We start from the raw sequence: 25393 nt of genomic DNA on the forward strand, positions 1-25393 counted from the left end.
CACACACACACACACACAAAAATATATAAATAAATAAATCTTAAATCCACTAATTAGTTCTTTTCCCCTATATCAATAAATAGGAAATGTTTGTAATCGGGAGTGGTAGCTTGGCTCTATGTCAGGTGTTCTGTGGCTCAGTTCAAATTCATAGAGAAGCCAGACTCTTGGAGCTTAGGTGAGAGGATCTAACAAGACACTTTCCAAAAAAGAACACTAAGGCCTGGATTTGGGTGGTTTAATATCACGTTCTGTTGACTGACCCTGAATGTAAGTGGCCAAGGAGTTAGGGAGAAGGCTCAGTGGTTAAAGGGCTCCCCACCAAACCTGAGTTCCAGCCACCAGGAGAAGCAACTCCTGCAGGCTGTTCTCTGACCCCACACATGAGCTCTGCAGGTGCAAGTGTGCTCACATGCAAATAAATAAATGTATAGCGATCGAAAAAATAAGGCATTGGAGAACCTTTTCCTGAGTAGCAGTTACAAGCACGGCCTGCCCTGTGGTGGAAGACTGCAGGGACCAAGGCTAATCCTTGGTCTCATCAACATTTACCTATTGATTATTATTTTTAGCCAAGTTTTCATGTAGCTCAGGCTAGCCTCAAACTTGCTATATAACTTAGGATGGCTTTGAATCCGATTCTCCTTCATCTCCAGAGTCCTGAGATAAAAGGCCTGTGTCACCATGTTCCACATCTTTTTTCTTTCTTTTTCGTTTGTTTTTGAGACAGTTCTGGGTAGCCTGGAACTTGCTATGTAGAGCAGGCTGGCCTCAAAAGAGTCACAGAGATCCTTCTACCTCTGCCTCCCTCGGGATTTAAGGAGTGTACCATCACACTCAGCCTAGGACTGGTAGATCCGAGAGGTGTCCTGTACCCTTGACTCAGCTCTCTGAGCACAGGGCTTCCTCCACTGAGCGTGGGACACAGCACAGGGAGGAATGTGGTCCTGAATCTCCATGCTGACTGTGGCTGTAGCATGCACAAAGGCCTGGGTTCTGTGGCAAACACTGCAATCTCCAGTGGTGGCGTACACGTGTCATCCTGGTACCAGGGACTCTGAGGCAGGAGGATTGATCAGAGCTCCAAATCAGCCTGGGTTACAGTATGAGACCCTCTATCGAGAACAAAACAGGTTGGAGAGACGGCTCTGGCTAGAGTGCATACTGCTCCTGCAGAGGTTGAGCTCCCAGCGCTCACAACCATCTGTAGTTCTGAGGGATCTGACGCCTTCTCAGCGAGTCCCAGGCTAACACGGTTATGTAGTGAGACCCGGTTTCAAGACAAAAGAAAGGAGCAGTTGTCGTCAAAGCTTCAGGAGCGCCAGGAGAAGCAGTGACCACCATTGGCAGGGTCCACCGAGGATGGCCACGAGCCGAGTGACAGACCGGGTAAGCAGGGCTCAAGGAGTGCAGGTGCACCGTCCCTGCGCACCAGCCTCCACCCCCACTCAGCCTGAGGAAAGCCTCAGTCCGCACCTTCTCAACACGCAGCCTCAAACACCACCGCGCATGCGCACCAGCGGGCAGCGGTTGGGGCGGGGCCGAGCTCGCGAGCCCTAGTCTTTAAGGCGGTTGAAGTCCCGCCCATTCGCGCAAGCGCACGGCGAGTTCCGCCCTCTCGCTCTGCTTCTAGAGCCCGGGCGCAGTTGGCCGCTTTCCGGGAGGAGCGCGCGCGACTGCGCCGGCGTCGGGCTCGCGCACGCGCACCTGTGCCGGCGTCGGGCTCGCGCACGCGCACCGCAGCAGCAGCGGCGGCGGCGGTTCCTGTCCAGGGGGCTGAGAGCGGCGGTGGGCTTTCAGGCGAGCGGCGACGCGGAGGGGCGCGGCGGCGGCAGCGACCCAGCGCTCGGAGCCGGCGGCTCGGCTCTGCTCCCGGAGGCCGGTTCGGAGCTCGCCCGGCTCGCGGGGCGGCGGCGGCGGCAGCTGCTCCAGGTTACGGCCTAGGCCTAGGCGAAGCCTCGGGCTCGAGTGCGCCGAGGCGCCGGCGGAGGGCGCGGCCCGGGCGGCAGGATGAGCGTGGAGGCGTACGGCCCCAGCTCGCAGACGCTCACCTTCTTGGACACTGAGGAGGCCGAGTTGCTCGGCGCCGACACCCAGGGTTCCGAGTTCGAGTTCACGGACTTCACCCTCCCCAGCCAGACGCAGACGCCCCCCGGAGGCCCCGGCGGCGCGGGAGGCCCGAGTGGAGCGGGCGCAGGCGGCGCGGCCGGCCAGCTCGACGCACAAGTGAGCGGAGCGGCGCATGGCGGCGCCGGAAGCCGGGCGGGCGGGCGGGCGGGCGGGCGGGCGCGGGAGCTGGGGCGCTAGATCTCAGTTAACAAGCCCTGGGCCCCTGTGAGCCTGCCCCAGGCACAGTTAGCAGGCCCCGGGTGCCCGCTTCACACTCTGGCTCCTTAAAGTCCCTATTAACTGGCCATGGATACCCACTTTGCATTCCTGTTTAACTGCCTCAGGTAACCGCCACCTGTCTTGAGTCCTCGTAACCTGCCGTAGATAAAACTCTGTTACCTTACCCTGGTTGTAGTTTACTTGCCTCTTGCCTAAATCTCTGCTTTCACCCTCAGCTACCTACCTGTCCTAACTACCTATCCCATGTACCTGCCACAGTCACTGCCACCTTCCTTCGGTCCCTGCCACCTGCTCTAGCTCCTTGCAGCTCTGGCCCAGCTCCCTGCCATCTCCTCTGATTCCCTACCCCTTGAACCACCTATTTGCCATCTGCCCTGTTTCCTCTACCTGTCCAGGCTGGGCAGTGACCTGCCTAAATGTCCTTCCTTCTGTGACACAGGATCTGCTCCGGCTCAAGCCATGCCAGAGCTGTCCTCACTCCCCTTTTGGGTGTGTCTGTGGTAACCTACCTTAGTCTCTCTCAGGCCTAAGATGACCTGTCCACAGTTGCTCTTCTGGGCCCAAAGTGCCCTCCTGGGTCACCTCTTAGGCAGTCCAACCACCTCATCCACCCACTAACCATTTCAATCCACCATCCCTCCAGCCAGGCCATTTGGGTTCAAGTTTGGGGGTCCCTGGAGCAAGGCAGAGCCAGGGTTTTGGCGCCTGCGGTGGAAGCAGCACACCCGTGGCTGGTTGAGGTGGCTGGAAAGGCTGGTGCCTGTTTGTTTTTCCTCCTGGGTTTGCCTGTTGCTGAAACCAGTGTTATGTAACTCCTAGGCTCTGCTTGAAAAAGTTGGATTTGAGTTTTACTCCTCAGAGGCACTGACAGTGGGTATCACATGGGTGCCTCAGGGAGGGACTTCTGTTTTGAATGACAGGTGGCATAGGTTTTCAGCTTGGACTAGAAACTGGCCAGCACCTCATAGTCAGGTTGCTCTCACTGTACAGCTTGTTTTCCTGTGTTCAGAGAGGAGCTGCAGGCTGGAGCCACAGGTGTGTCCCTGTGCTTGGGGCTAGGGAGACACCACCAGTCCTCATCAGTGATCTCAGACCTTGTTGGGGGAGGAGGGCCTTTGAGCTGGCTGGTTGAGTCATGCCTGTGGGTAGACCACCCACTTGGGCTCGTTTTCAGTCCTAATAGAAGGAGAGGGTTGACTCAGCCCCACAGCTATCGGGAACAGGTGTGTGTTGTTTCTAGCTGTTCACCTTCGGTGTAGGGAGCTGGGGAGAGAGCTGGTTGCCTGGAGGAGTGAGGTGCCCCTAAAGGCCAGGCCTCCTGTTAGTTCCCCCACCGGGTAGACCTTTCCTTTTAGCTTCATCCACCTGGAGAGGGGAGAGAACTGTGGGGTCACCCACCATGCAGCAGGCTGTGATGGGAAGACCAGGAGCAGAAGTGGGGGCGGGGTTGCTTCTCAAGGTCTTTTAGCTCTAGCTGAAGTGCATCAGCAGACTTGTGTGTGTGCTCACATGCATGTGCCCTGCTCTGCCAGTTGAAATCGGAGATTGAGCCACGTTCCACCCACAATATGAAATTGTTGTCCGGGAAGGGAGGGAGCACCTTCCATCCTGTCTTAGGAGGACATACATCTGTGGGCGGAAAGTGAGCAGAATTAAAGTCCTCCCTTGCATAGCCAGTGGCCTCAGGCACCAGAAATACTGATTTTTTTTTTTTGTTAACTTACTTGTCTTTGAAGGTGATTATCTTTGGTCATGGGCCCCTAGGAAGCTTCCCTGCCCAGCAGGTTGAGCTTTTCCTGTTGGCCCAGTGGTGGTTCTCCTCGACTTTATTGAGACAGAGTCATGGAGCCTGCACTCACCCTCAGAAAGCTAGCAGCACAGTGAGCATCATCCTGAGTCCCTGCAGCCTCCAGCCTCTCTTTGGCCATGCTAGTCCTGTGACCTCTATGGATGAGAATGTCCCAGGCCCTTCCTGTTGCTGGAGAGGTGGCATGTTTTGGTTGTCCTGTGTCTGTCATCTTTGTGGCTCATTCCTTTGGAGTGCAGACAGAGCCATAGCCCTGTACATGCTGGGCAGACACTAAATTGGTTGTTCACCAGCTCTGTGCCCTACTCTTCACTTGCTGTCGTGACCTCAGTGCATCCATGTGCTGGCATGTATCGTGTCCTTTTCATGACTGAGTGGCTGCACTGCACACAGCTCTCCCTGCTGACTTTCTGCTGTGGGTTAGCGCCTGTGGGAGATGTTCTAGGGGAAGAAGCTTGTCCTGGAGTCTCATGTCTCCACTGCTTAGGGGCTGCTGGACTGCTATGCTGGCAGGGATTTGATCCTGGAGTCTAGAGGTAGAGGACTGTTGGGTCAACGCCAGAAATCCCCATTTTCTGTGTGAAAGGCCCCAGTGTTGTCAGAATCCTGCAGGTCCAGATGGAATGTGCTGGCACTGTCCTGCAAAGTCCCCAAGATAGGCCAGGCTTTTTTCCCAATTCTTGACTCTTCCAGGTCTCTCTCTTCTGTGAGCACTGAAAGGTGATTTCAGGTCTCAGCTGTGTGCTGGCTTGTGGGAGAGACCCCTGGGCTGCTCAGCTCCCGAGCACTGCTGTAGCCTTTCTTTCAGTGAAATCTGGTGGAAACAGGACCCACTAATGGTGCAGTGAAGGACTGCACTGTCCTTGCTGTGATGTGATGGGTCTTTGGGGACCTGTCACCACTGTCATATGCTTAGCACCATAGGCCTTTCATCGTAAGTGAAATGGCAAAAATCAAAATTGTAGGAGACAGGTACTACTATGTTCCCGTACTGATGACTTGGGGAGTTTTAGTGGCCTCAGGTACCGCCTGAGACTCTGATGTGCTGCTGTGACTCCAGTACCTCCTCCTCCTGGTGAACCGGCAGGTGCAGGTGTCTTGCCCACACAGCACTGGATGGTGATAGTATGCAGGGAGAAGTGGCCTAGAGGCTGCTGGCTCAGCGCCCTCAGCTGTCCTTGAAGTGGAATCTGTTCAGGGAGGGACACCAGTGTCTGCGGGCATTAGTGCTCAAACTCTGGAACTTTTGCACCTCATCCAGCCCTAGTCACAGAGCCATCTCGCTTGTCCTCTTCTCAGGGAACTTCCATCCTGCCCGTCTTCACTGTCTGGTGGGACACACCACACCTGCTACTGCCAAAGACTTGGGTCCAGCCTCCTGCAGTGTCCCACTGTGGGGTAGAGACCTTCCCTCAGTTAAAATGCTCCAGCCCTGCGTGCACAGGTGCAGGGCGCATGGCTCGGAGACCTGTTAAACTTAGCATCTTTACCTAGCTCTGTGTGCCCCTCCCTACGTGTGAGGGGCCCTTCCCTGCTGGCTCTGCAGCTGGAGAGTGGGACAGTAGTCTTTACAGAGAGTCCAGCGGCCCCTGTGGCTCTCTGTGCTGTAGTTCTCCTCTGGGCAGCCCTTGTACTACAATGTCCACTAACCAGTGGTCACACATGAGGCCCTCACTAAACTCCTGGCTGGAACTGGCACCCCCTCTGCACCTAAAGTGTTCCTTCGTGCCCCTTATAACCTCTTGGCAGCCTGTGGCCTGACTTCTACCCTCAGCCCCATGGTGCCTTTCTTTCCTCCTGCATGCAGGACTGATGGAGGAAGGCCTGGCGTTGCTCATGGTGTCCACTCAGCACTGTGAGGACAGTGGCAGTCAGGGTGACCTGAGTGCTTATGGAAGCCTTTAGGGGTGCTGGCTTCTAAGCTGGGTGAGAGTGTGGCCTGGAGGGGGGAGGGACTGCGGGCACTGTGATGTGCTCTAGGCAGAAAGGCCTTAGGTAGGGCTAAGTAGAGGACTGGCAGAAGGTGTGAGCAGCCTATGAATGACAGCGGCACTGGAGCCCTCTCCTCGGGCTGCTGAGTCTTGTGAGAAAAGAGGCCCCTAGAGCCTAGGTGTCGATGGTGGCCCACAGTGTTAGCAGCTTGGTGGTCACTTTGGTGGGGTGCTTTTTATGGTTTGGGCCAGTCTGCTCCAGCTCTTATGGGAGCATGCCTGCAGCACTGCTGCTTCTTCGGGACTCAAGTGCTTGGCTGTGGGGTGTGGCTCGCCTGGATGCCGTGCTGCTGCTGCTTTTGTCACCTGGGATGACTTCTGGCTTTGGTGGCTGACCCCTGACCATGTTCTCTCTCAGGTTTGAGGTTTCTGCTACCTGCATGGTCCCATCCTTGTGTGCCTGTGAGGTACCGGTGAGCTCATAGCATACAGAATAGAGGTCAGAGGCACAGGGTGGAAAAGGAGGACTTCTTGCTGGACTGGACCCAGTGAGGTTCCTCTGTTGTAGGTCAGAAGTGACTACGGTTCAGCTTGGGTCCAAACTAAAGTTAAGAAAGTTCATAGCTGGGGCTGGAGAGATGGCTCAGAGGTTAGAGCACTGGCTGCTCTTCTAGAGGTCCTGAGTTCAATTCCCAGCAACCACATGGTGGCTCACAACCATCTGTAATGAGATCTAGCACCCTCCTCTGGCATGCGGGTATACATGGAGGCAGAATGTTGTATACATAATAAATAAACAAATAAATCTTTAAAAAAGAAAAAAGAAAGTTCATAGCCACACAGATCAGGAGCAGCCCCAGCTGGGTCTTGATCAAGACACTAAGTCCTGTTCTGAGGCTGGAAAGACCAGCTGAAGGGGTGTGGCTGTTCTGTGTATTTGGGGGAGGGGTACCCTATTCTATGCAGCTTCCACTCATCTCCTGCTTAGAGCCTGGGAGAACAAGAGATGATTCACTTTAATCCCCGCATTTGTGTTTTGGATGGCAGACATGGATTTGGCTAAGACTCTTGGGCCCTCCTGGAGGACAGGCTCTCTTCAGGGGTGGGGTTACTACAAGGAGCAGACCAAACAGTGGCCCTGGGGCTGGGTACAGATTCAAGGCTGCCCTGGTGGGTGCTGCACACCTTAAGGCGTATAGCCAGCTTAACTGAGGCTGAGGGCGGTGCATGCCAAACAAGGTCTTGGGGCGCCAGCCAGCAGACTTAAGTGGGGTGATGCCCATGAGTCCTGTGGTACACCTCTAGTCTGAGGTCACAGCATCACACAATGGAAACTTTCTACAAATTTCTTCTGGAAGCAGTTCCTTTCTGCACTGCTCTGTCCCATGGTCTGAGTTCTGTGTGTCTTGTGGGAATCAGTCTTCAGGCAGGTGACCCTTGTAGGTTTAATTCATTTGACAGCTTCCGGGTGGGCCCAAGTGTTGTATTAGAGCAGACTTTCTCCTGGAGCAGGGCCTAAGACACCCAGCACTGGGCCCTTGAGTTGGCTGGGGAACCTATGGCATGACTTTTAGTCTGGTGAAGTGTCAGTGTGCCGTGGACTTCTTCGTGGGGCAAGGGCTCTGGCTCTGCCCTGTGCCAGGTGCTGTCCCTTGCTCTTAGCTCATTCTGTTACCATCTGGGACCAGATGTCCCTCTGAGAGCGTGAGATGCTTGCCCTCAACAGTCACAGAATGTGTCGAGGTGGGTAGTCCATTACCAGGCTGTGCACCGAGTCTGGAATCTTTTTTCCAGCTTGGCCTTTGTTGGGTGCTGGAGAATCTTCCTTGTGTTTATCTTATATTGCCTCTCAGGGTGACCAGGGCTTCTCACCCTTAGCTTGCATGAGGGATGTAAGCACAGTGCTGTTAGGACCTTGACGCCCTGGTGATGTCTCACACCTGATTGGCTCTACATGCAGAAAAATATTTCCCTTTCTCCTTTTAAAAATTATATTTTATTTTCAAGACAGGATCTCACTATGGCACCCTGGCTGGCCTTGGCCTTGAAGAGATGTGCTTCTCTCTGCCTCCTATTCCACTACAGTTGGCCTGGAAAGGCTGTTTCTTAATATGAACCTGTGACTGTCAGGCAGCTCAGCTGTGGGTACCCGCCCAGAAGTCTTAGGGCTCCATCCCAGCACCACTGGAACAAATAAGAACGGCTCTTCTCCAGAAGTCAGTAGACAGCTTCCCTAGAGGACTGGGCGGGGACAATTCTAGGTTTTGTGGAATGAGAAACTGAATCAGAGCTGGAGAAATGGCTCTGTAGTTGAGAGCACTGTCTGCTCTTGCACAGGACCTGGGTTCAATTCCCAGCACCAATGTGGTACACCTATCTGTACCTCCAAGATCTGATACCCCCATGCAGATATACATGCAGGCAAAATACCAATGCTATATATATATATATATATATATATATATATATATATATATATATATATATAAAATAAATAAAATTATATATATATATAAATTTTATTTATTTATTTTTTAAGAAGCAGCAGCTGAGTCAGGACCACTGAGACATCACCCTCCTTTCCAGCCCAGGGATACAGTCCAGCCTCTGTCCACAGTGGGGACCATCTGGCAAAATTCCAGGCCAGGCACCACATGGGGTGGGGAGTGGGGGGCTCACAGACACAAGGGAAAGGGGACGGAGTGACCAACGGTGCATGCGTGGTCACTGGAATGGTGGCTCAAGGCCACCCTAGGATTCCATCTCAGCCCCATTTACATGGCTAGAAGACACCATATGCAGCAGCGACAGGCAGAAATCTGAGCTCTTGTGCCCGTGGGGGCAATGGAAAATAGTGTGGCCTGGGGAGAATTGATGGCTCCTAGGAGTAGCAGGTGTGAAGGTGTGTGGGCCGGAGAATTGAGACGTAGCCTTGGTTCCTGTACTCGGCACAGTCCTAGCAGTCACGACAGCCTCCTAGCCCTGCCTCGCTTCTTCTTAGGCCTGTAAGGACTTCTGTTAGAGCTCTGAGCACTTCTGTCTAGCAAGGCTGGGTTTTGAGTGAGGTGAGGGTCCTAAGCTGGTGTCCTACACGGGTGGTGGCTCAGGGAAGTGAGCCAGTCAGGTTCTGTAATAGTCCCGCTTACAGGCGCTCCCTAGTATTCTTTTTTTTTTTTTTTTTTTTTTTTTTGGTTTTTCGAGACAAGGTTTCTCTGTAGCTTTGGAGCCTGTCCTGGAACTAGTTCTTGTAGACCAGGCTGGTCTCGAACTCACAGAGATCCGCCTGCCTCTGCCTTCCAAGTGCTGGGATTAAAGGAGTGCGCTCCCTAGTATTCTTGCACACAGAAAGTTCATAACGGTCATAGCTCTGGAGAAGGAAGTATTTAATGGCCATCATGGGACAGGCCTGTCACAGGGCGAGAAATACTGCCACTGATAACACTGATATGCTCACTTAAAAGCACCCCCGGTTCAGCCCAGCCTGGAACCTATGGTAATCCTCCTACCTCCATACCTGACTTGCCCTATGGCTTGGGGTTTTTGTTTTGTTTTTGTCACAGTTTTTTTTTTAAATTTATTTATTTATTATGTATACAATATTCTGTCTATATGTATGCCTGAAGAGGCCACCAGATCTCATTACAGATGGTTGTGAGCCACCATGTGGTTGCTGGGAATTGAACTCAGGACCTCTGGAGGAGCAGGCGATGCTCTTAACCACTGAGCCATCTCCAGCCCTTTTGTCACGGTTTGCAATGGCATGTTGTCATCTGGAAATTGGAGTACTGGGGCCAGGGCTGGAGAGGACGCTGGTAGAGCTCCTGCTGATACATGAGATCCTGGCTCTGTCCCAGTACTGAGGAAGACGAGTCCAGACTTACTTTGGGCCTTTGTTGTCTAAAACCGCTTCTAGACCACAGAGCACACTCCCGTGTTGCCTTTGAAGTCAGTATAGACGTGGGGTGGCTGTGGCCTGACGAATACACACGGACAAGTGACCCAGCCATATAGGTGATCCTGGTAGTGTTAGGAATCGTCTCTCGTGGGCACCCTGTCTTTAGGATCTGAGAAGCGACTTGCAAATGCCTGCCTGCGGCTTGCAAGGCTCACATCCACAGGTGTCAGCTGGGGTGGCTGAAGATGGGAACCTGGTGCTGAAGCATGGTTGATGAGGAGGTGTCTGTTTCCTGGGGTTATGGAGCCTTGCTTCAGGCTAGCCAAGGCGGCATGGTCTCAGTGGTGGGATTTCGGTGCCAACATCCTGTGCTGTGACTCTGACCCCCTCCCCCCCCACCATAAAGCACCACCTGGGCATGGAAGCCTTGCTTCTGCCTTTGTGGTACACGACTATTCCTAGGGTGTGTGATGGGTTTGGAACAGTTGTCTTGTTTCTGTGCACCTCAGCTGTGCGGATAGTTTCTCGGCCATCAGGCTGAGTGGCACCCTTTGGGATTGTGTTCTACTGTAGGTTGGACCAGAGGGAATCTTGCAGAACGGGGCTGTGGATGACAGTGTGGCCAAGACCAGTCAGCTGCTGGCTGAGCTCAACTTTGAAGAAGACGAAGAAGACACATACTACACCAAGGACCTCCCAGTCCACGCCTGCAGGTAGGCTAGGAGGTGACTCCAGTCCCTTTTGCTTGTCAGAACTCTGGGCTCAGTACCTGACACCCCAAGTTCACGTAGCTCTGGTGGGTTCCCCTGCACCAGCCCTACTCTTTGGTGATTAGGAGCTAGAGAGGAGCCACAACCATTTACCCAGGGACTCTGAAGAGCCACTCTGAAAGGTGGGGGAGCATGGACAGTTTGTGGGCTGGGCTGTGTTCTGATCAACTGTGGTTCTCAGCTCCATCAGAGTCATACGAGCGAGTGGAGGCTTAAAGAGCTGGGCTGTCCCAGCTACTATACACCCAGCTCAGCTAGCCCTTAGTCGTCTGCCGCCCCTCACCCCCAGGCCAGAGCTGGTGCCTTCACTGGAGCTTCTGTAGCCACCTGCTGCCCTCTGCAGGGCAGTTTGGCCTCTCTCCTCCACAAACCTTCCTTTCTCATGGCTCTCCTGATTTACAAGTGTTTTCCAGAGCCCCCGGGTAGGCTGAGCTGGGTGCCCTCATCCTCCTTGCTGCCAGGGTAGACTAGTGAGCCAGCGAGAGCCTGTTCTGTCTGACAGCTCCTGCCCCAGCCTGCCCAGTGCACAAGAGAGCTATGGAGAACCTGTGACTTAGGGTACATAGGGTGCTGTATAGCACCACCAGCCTCTGAGCTAGGCCTGAGAGTTTGCTGGGTCCATAGTGCCTTCTGCTGAAGTCAGGTGCTCCCCTGACCACAGCCTTGTTTCTAACCTGCAATCTGAGGGGAGGGGCCAGGACCGCTTTGGTCTGTGCTGCCTGGCATCTGTTTTGCCCTCACCTTGGTGTATTAGTGGAGGCAACTTTGTTACTTGACTTGCTGGGATTGGGTTTGTGTTTAATGGAAACCAGAAGCTCTGTAAGAAGAAGGATTTATCCCAGAGGCTGAGGGCCAGCACTGACTGCTGGAGTTTGGACTTTTCCAGTTACTGCGGAATCCATGATCCTGCCTGCGTGGTTTACTGCAATACCAGCAAGAAGTGGTTCTGCAATGGCCGAGGAAATACTTCTGGCAGGTAGCTAACAGCCATGCATGTGTGTTTAATCAGTGGCTCTTGGGCTGCAGTGAGTTACGATGACGTTGGAGTGAAGCGTGGAATGTGATGGCGCTGGTGAACCTGGGCTCCTTCTGACTGGTGTAACGTGAAACAGATGGTGGCGTGTGAACGCCTCGGCATGTTTACCCTTGATTGATTCTTTGGCTGGCTCATTATGCGAGGAGTTTGGCGTAATTTCGTTCTTAGTCTGTGCCTGTCTCACATGAGATGAGGCTGGTACAGTCTACTTGTCCTTGTTTCTGGGAGGTTACGGGCATCCAGCTGGCGCCCCTCACTTGATTGTCTCTGGGGCAAATGGTTCCAGATCCTAAGTCATTAAGAAGAACTAGAATTGTCACCATCCCTGGGTGTTCCTACTGAGCCCCACTCCATTCTGGCTTTCCATAATGATGACAGGGTCCTCCCACTCCTTGAGAGAAGCAGAGCTGAGTCTAGTGTGCCTGTGCTCCACTGCCAGCGGGGTCTGTTCCTCAGAACATACATCACAGTGCCACAGAAGCTTGTAGGTGCCAGGTCTGCAGAAAGGTCAGGAGGCAGGGGCCAGCATCTTTAAGTGGTCTTAAATGCATCTTCTGGGACCAATGCATCCCATTCTCAGAAGATTCTAGATACTTTTAAGTGTTGCTCCGTTGGCACTAGTTCCTCTTGTGCAGAAAAAGCAATAGAATAAAGCTCACAGTAGGCAGGAAGGGCCTGTCCTGGATTGGGGTGGGGGAAATTGGCCACTAAAGCAAGGCATCTAGTGGCCACTGTTTAGGAGTCAGGCCTACAAAGCCAAGAGTGGCTGGATGGCTGCCAGAGGACTCTGGTGAAGGTTGTAATGGGGTCTTACAGACTAGCGTCCCCTATAACAATCAGGGAAAGCTGGCAGAGTTCATGGGCCCTCTGGGATGAGCTGACCAGTCTGGCACAGGCCATCCTTGAGGTAGTAGACCATGTCCTCGTATGTAGCAGCATGGAAGGAATGGGAGCTGCAGTCTTCAGAGCAGCCCCTTGCTGCATAGACCAGGAGGTGACCTGCAGGTAGGCATGGGAGAAAGGGGCCTCTTTTGGGGAGTTGTGCTGTGCCCGCCCAGCCGTTAGTGGTATTAGAGGATCATGAACTGGGCTAGCTAAAGAAAATGGGAATGGAAGAAATTGCAGGGATTGTGAGCCAATGAGCGGTTTCCTGCAGGCAGGTGGGTTGGGGCAGGACTGTGGCTCCCGGGTGCACGGGCATGAGGTGTGACGACCACCTGTGCTAGAAGACCATGAAAGGTAGTACCCAGAGCATTCCATGGGGGCCATAGATCTGCAAATGGTGAAAAGCCAGGCTTGGGGTGTTAACTGCCAATATTTTCCTGGTTCCAGCCACATTGTAAATCACCTGGTGAGGGCAAAATGCAAGGAGGTGACGCTGCACAAAGATGGGCCCCTGGGCGAGACAGTGCTGGAATGCTACAACTGCGGCTGCCGCAACGTCTTCCTGCTGGGCTTCATCCCTGCAAAGGCTGATTCAGTGGTGGTGCTGCTGTGCAGGTGAGCTGCCTGTAGCAGCACAAGACTGTGCTGGGCAGGGACTGTTGGGATCCAAGGGGCTTTTATGTGTGTATTCTGCTCAAATTAGAAAATGAAGTCTGATCTTGTATGGTGGTGCAAACTTTTTAATTCCAACACTTAAGAGGCAGAGGCGGGAGGACCTCTTGAGTTCAAGGCTAGCCTGGTCTACATAGAGTGTCCAGGACCAGCTACATACTGAGACCCTGTCTTCAAAAAATCGAAAAAAGAAAGGAAGTCTACTGTGAGCTGGGGCCAGAGCTGAAGTGTACGGATGTTGCTGACTTCTGGCTAGTTAGAGACCTCCTGGGCCCAGTCCTAACCCGTTGTCTTGCCCCACATCTGCACAGGCAGCCCTGTGCCAGCCAGAGCAGCCTAAAGGACATCAACTGGGACAGCTCCCAGTGGCAGCCCCTGATCCAGGACCGATGCTTCCTGTCATGGCTGGTCAAGATTCCCTCAGAGCAGGAGCAGTTGCGTGCACGGCAGATCACTGCACAGCAGATCAACAAGCTGGAGGAGCTGTGGAAGGTGAGCCATCCAGAGATGCTAGCCCAAGGCTGCAGAGACACAAAAGAACACAGCCAGCCTGACACTGGGGCCTTTGGGACATGGGGAGGAAAGACATGGCCTGGGGAACCTGCAGGGGCTTGTGGGTCTTTTTGCTGGCTGAAGGACACAGAGTGGATGGTCTGAGTAGTTGGTTGAGGCTGTCAAGAGATTTCTTGCTCCAGAGAGCATCTGTCCCAGAGGATGAGTCAGGGCTTGAGGTCAGGTGTGGGACTAGCTGGATTGTTCAGATCTTGCTAGGGATGCCACTTGAGCATCTTTTAACCAGGAATCACAAGTAGTGTGGAACAAAGTGTTGTAAGCCTTTCCAACTTAGTCTCTTTGCACTTGGATGGTCAGGTTCCAGTTACTGTGATGTGATGTACCTAGATTCTGTTCTGTTTTCCACAGTGGTGTTTATTGAGCTCAGTGGGTCCCAGGGGAGGCATGTGGGTGCAGAATGTAAGAGATGGATGGACCTGGCTCACTGGGGGATGTCCAGGACTCTAAGCGCCCTTGGTTGTGGGCCTAGTGTTGCTCTGGGCCCTGGGGGTGCTCTTTACAGGTTTCTTGGGGTCAGAATGCTGCGGACATGACCACAACCATCAGTACAGTAGGTTTAGAGCGTAGACTGACAGCAAAGTGGCCACTCGCCACCCATGAGGGTTTGTGCTCAGAGGCCATGCAAGCCCCAGTTGGGTTCCTTCCGAGCTCTCGATCACTGGCTATGGGTTAAGCAGGGCAAGCACAGCGCTATTTTTGGCCACAGGAAAACCCTTCAGCCACCCTGGAGGACCTGGAGAAGCCCGGCGTGGACGAGGAGCCCCAGCACGTGCTCCTGCGGTATGAGGATGCTTATCAGTACCAGAACATCTTCGGGCCCCTGGTGAAGCTAGAAGCTGACTATGACAAGAAGCTGAAGGAGTCACAGGTGATGTGGTGCAGTGTGTATGCTGGGTCTCTACCAGAGTGTCTCCTGAGGGTCAGGGACTCTTCTAGAGCCTGAACCTGGATGGAACCAGAAACGCAAACAGCATCAGACCAGAACTGTGGGCATTTTGAAAGAAGGCCAAAAGTGTTTCTTACTTTTAAAGTCAGAGAGAACCCCTTGTGTCTGGTTCACAACTTTGTCTGCAGCTCCACCTTCTCCCACAGATCCTGGCGTGCAGGGGTCTCCTGAGACTCTCTGCGAAGTCTGCTGCTGGGGCCAGCTTGGGCAGCGGGTGTTGGGGGGGTCCTTGTTGCTTCTTTCCCAGATGTTGGAGTTCCTGGCTGTGGGTGCTGTGCACTGCACCCCAAAGGCTGAGCGGCCCAGGCATGGCCTCCGTAGAGGCCCCATCCTGTGGGGAGCCTGGCCCGGGAGTGGGTGGTAGGCTAACTTGGCCCCTGTTTCTCATATGTTCAGACTCAAGATAACATCACGGTCAGGTGGGACCTGGGCCTTAACAAGAAGAGAATCGCCTTCTTCACTTTGCCCAAGACTGACTCTGGTAATGAGGATTTAGTCATAATTTGGTTAAGAGGTGATTGTAAGTTTTAAAATATTTGTGACCATAAGTAGCCTAAAATCCCTAGTCCCCTGTATCATGTTCTTTTGTGAACTCTGCATGGTGGAGGCCACGGCCCTCTGGAAAGTGCTAACTCTGCTGCTCCTTCCTGCAAGATATGCGGCTCATGCAGGGCGACGAGATCTGTCTGCGGTACAAAGGGGACCTAGCACCCCTATGGAAGGGGATTGGCCATGTCATCAAGGTCCCCGATAGTATCCTTTGCTACATCAGCTGGGAGGATGGGTGCCATAACAGGACCCCTGGCTGTCCCCAAGGCCTTAACATGTGTGATTCCTTCCTGTCCCCCCTCTGTGTGGGACATGCACACGGCGGCACTATATATGCCTTGGCTAGAAGCTATCCCACCTCAATGCTATTCGTGTGTGTCTCTGCACGTGCGTGCGCATACGTGTCAGTCTGTGTAATAGCCTGGAGCCAGACTGCAGCAGTCCCCGTGGTGGACACCAAGGGGAACTGGTCTAGTGATGGATGGAGTGTCACTCAGGAGGACCAGAAGCCAGTGGCCCTATAGAGGGTAGCGGCTTTGAACAGGAAGCAGACTTAACTCAGCGTCCAGATTACGGTGATGAGATTGCTATTGAGCTCCGCAGCAGTGTGGGTGCGCCTGTGGAGGTGACCCACAACTTCCAGGTGGATTTTGTGTGGAAGTCAACCTCTTTTGATAGGTTCGTCCGCCTATGCCCCAGGGTGATAGGGCCATGGGGACCCCTCCACCTCCATCCAGTACCTGTGACCCACATGGGTCCTACACTGGCTCTTCGTACAGGATGCAGAGTGCACTGAAGACCTTTGCTGTGGACGAGACCTCCGTGTCAGGATACATCTACCACAAGCTGCTGGGCCACGAGGTGGAGGACGTAGTCATCAAGTGCCAGCTGCCAAAGCGCTTCACAGCTCAGGGGCTCCCTGACCTCAACCACTCTCAGGTGCCACTGGGACCCTAGGAGCAGGGCCTGTGGGCGTCTGTAGTGAGCATAGCTCTGCTGAAACAACGTCCTTGCAGGTGTATGCTGTGAAGACCGTGCTGCAGAGACCACTCAGCCTCATCCAGGGCCCGCCAGGCACAGGGAAGACAGTGACGTCTGCCACTATTGTCTACCACCTTGCTCGGCAGGGCAATGGGTAGGTGCTCAGTAGCAACAGCCTTGTGGGTGGGTGGGGGGCTGTTTTGGCTCTGCCTGGGCCACAGAGAAAGCGCGTGCAGTGTCATAATACAGGTATTTTGTGTGTCCCAAAGTCACAAGGCTGCCTCACACGAATGAAAGGGTAGGGGCGGCGTTCAGATTATGGTTGATGAGTAGGAGACGGGAAACTACTTGCTCTGCCTTGGCATGGCTGCACCTGCTGGAATCAGAGCTGTGTAGCTCCACTGTTGGCCTTTGTTGAGCTTCCCTGGGTGATGCTGACAGCCCATTCCACTCTGTGCAGGCCTGTGCTGGTCTGTGCCCCAAGTAACATCGCCGTGGACCAGCTCACAGAGAAGATCCACCAGACAGGACTGAAGGTTGTACGCCTCTGTGCCAAGAGCCGGGAGGCCATTGACTCGCCGGTGTCCTTCTTGGCTCTGCACAACCAGATTAGGAACATGGACAGGTGAGTATCTTACATCTGGGGGCCTGGTACCGGCCGCATGCTGCCACTGGCACTGACTCCTACTCCTACTGTGTGTTCTGTAGCATGCCTGAGCTGCAGAAGCTGCAGCAGCTGAAGGACGAGACAGGTGAACTGTCGTCTGCAGATGAGAAGCGGTACCGGGCGCTCAAGCGCACAGCTGAGAGAGAGCTGCTCATGGTGAGTTTGGTGCCAGCCCAGGAGCCTTTGGGCCATTCCCTGTGGGCAGAGACTTGAGAGGCTTGTCCGAGTCAGGACTGTGGGAGCACTTGAAGGCCCTGGTCTCTGCATCTGTGCCCACAGACAGGGACACATAGCTACCAAAGCTGCAGTCTCAGCCTTGGGGTTCCACCAGCTTGGCACTGTCTTGCAGACATAGAGCTGTTTCTGTGCTGGGGAGTGTGCCCCAGAGGACTACCATCTCGAACATTCCTGCTCATGGTAGCCTGTGGTGCTGATATTTGGGTGGTAGAAGGAGTGGCTTGTTTAGCTGGGGAACTGCTTGTGGAAAGTCAGCCTGGGGCAACACAGCTAAACTCCATCAGGAAAACATACACACATGCACACAGATGTGCCTACACACACAGTTGCTGAGTGGATATTGAGCGAGGCGACTGCCTTGATCAGGTAGACTGTCTATGTGTCCTTACGCCTATGCTTCTCCAGAACGCAGATGTCATCTGCTGCACCTGTGTGGGTGCTGGTGACCCAAGACTGGCCAAGATGCAATTCCGTTCCATCCTTATTGATGAGAGCACCCAGGCCACCGAGCCTGAGTGCATGGTGCCTGTGGTCCTTGGGGCTAAGCAGGTAGGTAGCTGCCACTTGAGTGGCTCCTGATGTCCTGTCCGGTAGCAGTGCTAGGTGGGTGGCACAAGGCCTGCAGGAGGTCCATGTGGTCCCTGCTGCCATCTCCTGCTGTGCAGTGTGAGCACAGTGTGCACTCACAGTCTTGCTTTTGGATGGTGGAGGTGAACCCCTGTCGGGGAGGGGGCACCTAGGCTGGCTAGAGCCTGAGGTGTTGACTTGTGGGACTTCTTGCCACAGCTGATCCTCGTGGGTGACCACTGTCAGCTGGGCCCTGTGGTGATGTGCAAAAAGGCAGCCAAGGCTGGACTGTCACAGTCGCTCTTCGAGCGCCTGGTGGTGCTCGGCATCCGGCCCATCCGCCTGCAGGTGCAGTACCGCATGCACCCCGCACTCAGCGCCTTCCCATCCAACATCTTCTACGAGGGCTCATTGCAGAACGGTGTCACTGCAGGTAACAGTTGGGCCTCCCTAACTCACACCAGCACTTTGGGCACAGTGTATGTGGTGACCACACAGAGCGGGTCTGCTATGGCAGGTTTCCTGCCTGAGAGTTCTCTTCCACACTGGCTCTGGGCCCAGCTGTCCTCCATGTAGTCTGACTGTGGAGTAGAGGGATTTGACCATGAGGAAGAAAAGACCGCTGTCTCATTTTAGCAGTATAAAGTATTTCTCATAAAAATTTATAGCATCTTTAATCCCTGCACTCAGGAAGCATAGGTCAAGGCCAGCCAGGGCTACATAGTGAGACCCCATCTCAACACACACACAGCTTCATCAGTGGGTTTATTTCTCAGTGAGTCCATGTGCATTTGAGTGCCTGAGTTTGATGAATTCAGACAGGGATGGTGCTGATCAGATCTGTGCTATGTGGTGTGGCATGGGAATCACAGCAACCGCAGGCAGGGAGGCCACTGCTCGCCAGCTGTGACCTGTGCTGCTGCCCAAGCATGGGAGCATTCCCTGGAGTTTCCTGTTCTGTGCTGCTCCTTATGACTCAGGTGTCACAGTTGAAATGCTGGGAGAGGCCTGCATGTCCCTGGCTACGCTGTACCAGGACAGACCCTGCCTGGTGGGCACCAGAGCTCTTGTGGGACCATGGCCTGCCCCCACCTAGGTTGTGTGTGCCTCTGTGGGTGGCTGTTAGGCCCCAAACTCCATTGACAAGTTGAAAGGACCATGCTATGCTCCCCTGGTACACTGGAAGGCCTAGGGCAAGGTGCCCTCCGGTGCCAGCTTCCTTTATTAGTGATGGGCTATGACACATTGGACCCTTGGGAGGAAGGTCCCTGGTAAGGGATAAGCTGGTAGGAGTGGATTTAACCTCTAGGGTGTGAGGATCTGTACAGTGGGAAGCCTGAATAAACCTAGAATAGTGGCAGCCAGGGGGTGCAGTGTGATGCCTAGGTCAGCAGAGTATTGATTGGTAGGCCCAGGATTGCTGTGAGGATGAGGGTCTATAGACAGACTTGTTTGTGACAGGCGCTACTCACTGGTCCCACTGTCATAGCGGCTCTGGGTCCCCTAAATTGCAGTGGTGTAGCTTCTAGGGGACTAAGAATGTCTCCTGTTCCTAGAGATGCCTTAAACAGTGTTGGCCTGGTCCCTTGGCTGCCCTCTTCTGGCTCGGGAGCCCTGGAGACAGTACCACTGGCACGGTGACCTCACTTTCCTCAGTGTCTGTGCACTTAGAGCCCTGCTCTTCTCAGCGGTGACGCTTCTGTCTTCCCCGACACAGCGGATCGTGTCAAGAAGGGCTTTGACTTCCAGTGGCCACAGCCGGACAAGCCCATGTTCTTCTACGTGACACAGGGCCAGGAGGAGATTGCCAGCTCCGGCACGTCCTACCTCAACAGGTGTGCAGCCTCGACCACCGTAACATCTCATTCCCTGGGTTGCTGTACTTGTCAGTGAAGGGAAGGCGTGGGTGACTGTCACGTGCGCTCTAGTTCCCCCGTGGTTGCTTGAAATCGTATCAGGCTGGGGACGGCTGTAGGGAGCCTGTCACTGACAGCCGGATGTTCTCAGGACCGAGGCAGCTAATGTGGAGAAGATAACTACAAAGCTGCTGAAGGCAGGTGCCAAGCCTGACCAGATTGGCATCATCACACCCTACGAGGGCCAGCGCTCCTACCTGGTGCAATACATGCAGTTCAGTGGCTCCCTGCACACCAAGCTCTACCAGGTAGGCTGTCAGAGGTGCCCCGAGGGCCCGGGCGGAGTGCAGCCTTCCTAGTGACCATAGACAACTGCACATAGTGGAAGAAAAGGGCAAGTCCTGTTGTCACGTGCTGTGGGGTATGTGCAAGCACACAGCAGATAATGCATTAAGATGTGCCCTGGCGTGTTGAGCAGTGAGGAGCAAGCACATGACCACATCATGTGCGGGGCTGCCTGATGTGCTGCAGGTCAGAGCAGCTTCTGGACTGCTGGAGGTGAGAGTGGAAAGGGTGTGAGGTGAGTGCTGCCTTTGATGTCGGCACCCTGCCGGCACAGAAGTGCAGAGTGAGCCCAGGACTGCCAGGGCTACACAGTAAGACTTTGTAAGAGAGCAGGACAGCTGGTGCCACCCTAACAGAAGCTCAGCAGTGTCCTGAACATGTGGCAGAGGAGCTCTGGTGATTTTATGTTGGTTGTACCAGGGCCAGGGATTGTCACCATGCAGCCCATGCAGTCTCCACTTCTCCATGACAAGGCAGGACTGTGGCTGACAGTGCATTGTCTCCTTCAGGAAGTGGAGATTGCCAGTGTGGACGCCTTCCAGGGCCGGGAGAAGGACTTCATCATCCTGTCCTGTGTGCGTGCCAACGAGCACCAGGGCATTGGGTTCCTGAACGACCCCCGGCGTCTCAATGTGGCCCTCACCAGAGCCAGGTAGGCAGCTGCCCATTGCTACCTTCCTCCAGACAGGAACAAGAAGCCCTTCCTTTACCCTATTCTCCACGTCTGTCCTGGAAGTGTGCTCGGACCTGGTGTGTCCCTGTGTCTCTGTACCCTGTCCTTTTTCTGTTTGGGTCATGGTTGGTTCCAATTGCTCAGCTTCTTAAGGTGCTCTCTCATTTGTTGACCAATGTTGGGTTCTTGGCACCCAGCTCTTAATATTCAGGGTGCTAGCCCTAGACACTGCAGTCATGTGGGTGTAGCCCTGAGCTCTTAGCATGTCTGTTGCCCTGCAGATATGGTGTGATCATTGTGGGTAACCCAAAGGCACTGTCGAAGCAGCCACTGTGGAACCACCTGCTGAGCTACTACAAGGAGCAGAAGGCGCTGGTGGAAGGGCCACTCAACAACCTGCGTGAGAGCCTCATGCAGTTCAGCAAGCCTCGCAAGCTCGTCAACACCGTCAACCCGGTGGGCCAACGGGCTGGCCCCGGGGCCTGGGAAAGCTGGGAGCTCTTAGCCCCTGCTGCTGTTGACTGACACATTCCTCGCTCTTGTGCCACCCTGCAGGGGGCCCGCTTCATGACTACAGCCATGTATGATGCCCGCGAGGCCATCATCCCTGGATCTGTCTATGACCGCAGTAGCCAGGGTAAGTTTTCCTGGCAACAACCAGTGTGTTGACCTTCCCATGTCCCAGTCTGGACCTGTCACCCCTGGGTGGCCTTGACCTCCATTTGGAGCTTTCCCAGTTGGTCGATGTGGCTCCTCCAAGCAGGCCCTTGGGCCCCTTCTAAGACCCCCAGAGCTACACTGGCCTCTGCTAACGATTTGTGCCACTGTCCCTCTGATACCACAGGGGCCACCTCTCTGCAGTCAGCTGCTGAGTGCTGCTGCCCTGTGTGCCTCAGCCAAACTGGCCTATTTTCTGGAAGATTCTGAGTTGCCTAGAAACTCATCATGGACAGAGTCTTGCCTACCTCTCAGTTTCTTACCCTCTACTAGCACCCTGTATGGCAGACACTCAGCCCCTGTCTGCTGGTCTGCTCGACTGGCCTAGCAGCTACCACTGCAGCATTTCCCACTGGGGCCCTGCCTCTGACCCCTGGTATCTTGCAGGCCGGCCCTCAAACATGTACTTCCAGACCCACGACCAGATTGGCATGATCAGTGCGGGTCCCAGCCATGTGGCCGCCATGAATATCCCCATTCCCTTCAACCTGGTCATGCCTCCCATGCCACCACCTGGGTACTTTGGTCAGGCCAACGGGCCCGCTGCTGGTAAGTGGCCTTTCCCTGCCTTGGGCCCTCATCTGAACCTGGCTTTCAGGTGGAGCGTGCTGTCTTTCACTGCTGTCTTTCAGGCCGGGGCACCCCAAAAAGCAAGACTGGCCGTGGAGGCCGCCAGAAGAATCGCTTTGGGCTTCCAGGGCCCAGCCAGACCACCCTTCCCAACAGCCAGGCCAGCCAGGATGTGGCCTCACAGCCCTTCTCGCAGGGCGCCCTCACCCAGGGCTACGTGTCCATGAGCCAGCCCTCCCAGATGAGCCAGCCCGGCCTTTCCCAGCCAGAGCTGTCCCAGGTGGGCCCTCGGCCGCACACAGCCATCGCGCTGCCTTTCTGAAGGGTGGATGACCTTGCCTGGACTGTGCTCTGGGCCCTGGGCCTGTCACCCTGCCATAGTATGGGGTTTCTTCCCAGACTGCAGAGTTTGAGGGCTGGGTGAGTGTGGGCTGGTTGGGGTCCTGCCTCGCTCACTCCAGCTTTGCCTTTCAGGACAGCTACCTCGGTGATGAGTTTAAGTCACAGATTGATGTGGCACTCTCGCAAGACTCCACTTACCAGGGAGAGCGGGCATACCAGCACGGCGGGGTCACCGGGCTGTCCCAGTACTAGAAGGCAAGTGCCTTAGTGGGCTCAACCCCCCGTAACCAAGTGCAGATGAATGTGCGGTGTGGGCAGGTTCTGCTTCTACTTGGCCATGACACCCCTCGCTCCTGTCCCTGATTACAGGTGGCGGCGAAAGAGCTAAGCTATGTGGCTTAGTCTATCAGCATCTTATTCTGGGTAATAAAAAATAAAAATAAATGGATACCTGTTTTCCACTGCTAAAACTGAAGCACCACTGTGTGAGCAGCCGAGGAGAGGAGAGGAGAGAGGAGCGAGAGCGAGCAGAGAGCGGCCAGGGAGGACGACGGAGTGGAGCGCCGAGGAGCGGGCGCCCCCTGCGGGCGGCGAGAGGAGAGAGGCCCGCACCGCTACGAGGCCGGCCCGGCGCCGAGCCCGCCAGAGGGAGAGGCCTCGCCAGGACCGGCCCGCTGTTCTTTTTCTTTGTTTCTCGTGATTTGAGGGGCTATGTTTTAGCAGGACGAACTTCGCGTTTCTGTGCCCGAGCGGGCGGCCAGGAGCGTCATGGCGCGGTCCCAGCGCAAAGGGGTTTCATTTAAAGAAAATACGGTGTTTGGGTTTTTTGTTTTGTTTTTTTTTTTTTTTTTTTTTTTCTTCAAGAATTCTTTCAAAGGAGTATGGGAAGTACTTTGATCAGTTGTCTCTAAGACCTTAGTGGTGGACCTGGGAGATGCAAGAAGTTTCCAGAGGCCGCGCTAAGAAGCCTGAGCCCCGCAGCCTGGGATCACCGCCTGCACCATGGCCAGAGGATTTGTTTTGCGTTTGAGCTTCAGAGGCCGCAGGCAAACTCCTGAGCGTGACCAATGCGTGACGGCCCGCGGGTTCTTCCCCGTCGTGGGTGGAGGTCTCATTGCTGGGCGCCCTGCCACGGCCCCCCAACCTCCCGCAGCGGCCACCCGACCCCTACCCAGGCACACCTGCGCCAACGCAATGGAACTTAATTTTTGGTCAAATTTGTTTTAAGCTTTTTGTCACCAATAAAACATGAACAAATGGTCCTTGCTTTCGCGTGGGGCCGTCCCTGCAAGGGTGTCCCGGGTAGTTAGCGGCAGCCACATTCGTCCACCACCATATCCTCGTAGTGTCGCAGCACTACATTATCGCTGTTGTCGAAGAAGAGCACGGAGATGGGCGACAGGCGCGCGGGCACGCAGCAGGGCGGGCCTGCGCCCTGAGTCGGGGCGGCCGCGTGCATGAGCGCGTGCAGCACGGCGTGGTTGAGCACGGGCAGCCCACCGGGTCCCTGTAGCGCTTCAGGCAGCGTACACGCGCCCTGACAGAAGTTGGCCAGGAAGCCGCGCGGTGCAATCACCCAGCGGTGCCAGCCCACCTCCCGGAAGCTCACGTGCAACCGTCGTGTGCGACACGCGCCCCCTGGACCACCTCCCACCCCGGGCTCGGTGTGGCGCCGCAACCGCGGCGGGGGGCACAGGCGCGCGTCTAGCGTCACCAGCAGCAGCGAGGCCTCGGCCAACCGCGCGCAGACGGTGGTGGCTCCGCGGTGCAGTGCCAGTGCCAGGCGCAGGGTGCGGGGCATCGATGCGTTGGCGGCTACCGCGGCCCCCAGTAGGTCTGCGCGTAGTAGCAGCCCGGGTGCCACAGGCATGCGCAGCAGCTCAGGCCCGGGATGCTCGACCTCGGCCAACAGTGCCACGCTTAGCTCCCACCCGTGCGTATCTTCGTTCTCAGCCTCCAGCCGCAACTCCAGACGCGCACGTGTTGGGTGCTCGTCAGGTTCCACGCCCGACAAGTTGAAGGTGACAGTCCACTTGGGGCACAGCCCCAAGGTTCTGGTGGGTCCTGGGGGTCTGGAGAACAGACCTGAAAGGGCGAGGAAAGAGCGGAACTAGCGTGGCGCCCCAGCCAATGGGCTGGAACGAGGAGGAAGGGGAGCAAAGAGAGGCAGGGGCGCATCTGCAGGGCACTAATGACGGATGGGTGGGGGCAGGGCGCCAGATGCAAGGAAGAGACACTGTGGGGTGCCGTGCCTGCACTTGGAGACATGGGCAGATGGAGATGAGCCAACCAGCACCTGGGGCCCCTGGAAAATGACCCGAAGGAAGGCATCAAAGGGTGTGAGGTAGGGGCCTGGTCTTGGGAAGCCCTTGCGCCCAGGGGACTATAAAACAGGGTCCCAGCTTGCTAGCAGGCTGGACTGGGCGCGTTGGACCTCGGCCTCACGGCCCTTGTCCCACCACAAAACCCCCACTCACCGCTGTCCGGGATGTGGCGCACGATGTTTCCGGCGACCCCCAGTTCCTCCACGTGGCACGGTCGCAGAGGGTACCCAGCTCTGGCCTCCCGGGGGTCGCGGCGGCGAAACAGGCGCCACATGACAGGAGGCACAGGCCGGGACGTGGGGACGCCCCGGGGCACTTTGTGCATCCCGAGAGCCTGGAGCAGAGCGGCAGCGGCGGGGCCCGAGGGTGCTGGTGCGCGGGCAGGGGGCGTTGAGGGCAGCAGGAACAGGAGCAGAAAGAGGAGGTGGCCACCAGGGCGGCGGCGGACAGGGAGCATTTTCCTCCCAGGTGGTGTACAAGAGAGTCAGCGGGGTCCACTGCGTCCGGGACCAGTGGGCTGGTGGCCGCAGGTCCGGGGGCCTTTGCGGTTCTAGAGGGGGCGTGTCCGAACCCCACTGTTCTGGAGGGCAGGACTGGGCAGCGGTCCCAAGGTGGGTGGTCTAGAGTTGACCTGGAGGGCAGAGCTGCTGGCGGCCGGGGTCCCTGGAGAAGAATCTCATCCTGCATTTTAGGGTGGGGCC

General features: G+C 55.4%; 2 protein-coding genes across 5 annotated transcripts; one reads left to right on the forward strand and one right to left on the reverse strand.

Annotated features, from left to right (window-relative positions):
- Nucleotides 1–1725: 1725 nt before the first annotated feature.
- On the forward strand, nucleotides 1726–23630 carry Upf1 (UPF1 RNA helicase and ATPase). Of its 4 annotated transcripts, none has more exons than XM_057752180.1 (24): nucleotides 1726–2226; nucleotides 10556–10695; nucleotides 11639–11728; nucleotides 13121–13288; nucleotides 13657–13837; nucleotides 14625–14786; nucleotides 15261–15378; nucleotides 15519–15617; nucleotides 15965–16091; nucleotides 16193–16352; nucleotides 16430–16548; nucleotides 16855–17019; nucleotides 17103–17217; nucleotides 17704–17847; nucleotides 18085–18298; nucleotides 19583–19700; nucleotides 19873–20029; nucleotides 20576–20718; nucleotides 21021–21195; nucleotides 21295–21376; nucleotides 21844–22005; nucleotides 22089–22306; nucleotides 22501–22623; nucleotides 22738–23630. In XM_057752180.1, the coding sequence occupies exons 1-23, from the start codon at nucleotides 2011–2013 to the stop codon at nucleotides 22618–22620; spliced, it is 3393 nt and encodes a 1130-aa protein (XP_057608163.1). In that variant the 5' UTR covers nucleotides 1726–2010; the 3' UTR covers nucleotides 22621–22623; nucleotides 22738–23630. The 4 variants fall into 4 exon arrangements, with proteins under 4 accessions (XP_057608163.1, XP_057608164.1, XP_057608165.1 ...); XM_057752181.1 differs by having other exon boundaries at nucleotides 15983–16091; XM_057752182.1 differs by having other exon boundaries at nucleotides 15261–15345.
- On the reverse strand, nucleotides 23570–25156 carry Gdf1 (growth differentiation factor 1). The gene is made up of 2 exons (XM_057752186.1): nucleotides 24846–25156; nucleotides 23570–24453 (listed from the first exon to the last, which is right to left on the reverse strand). Exons 1-2 carry the CDS (start codon nucleotides 25147–25149, stop codon nucleotides 23675–23677), a joined length of 1083 nt encoding a protein of 360 aa, XP_057608169.1. The 5' UTR covers nucleotides 25150–25156; the 3' UTR covers nucleotides 23570–23674.
- Nucleotides 25157–25393: the final 237 nt, after the last annotated feature.

Source organism: Chionomys nivalis, chromosome 20 (assembly GCF_950005125.1).
Source record: "Chionomys nivalis chromosome 20, mChiNiv1.1, whole genome shotgun sequence".
In the NCBI taxonomy this organism is placed as follows: Eukaryota; Metazoa; Chordata; class Mammalia; order Rodentia; family Cricetidae; genus Chionomys; species Chionomys nivalis.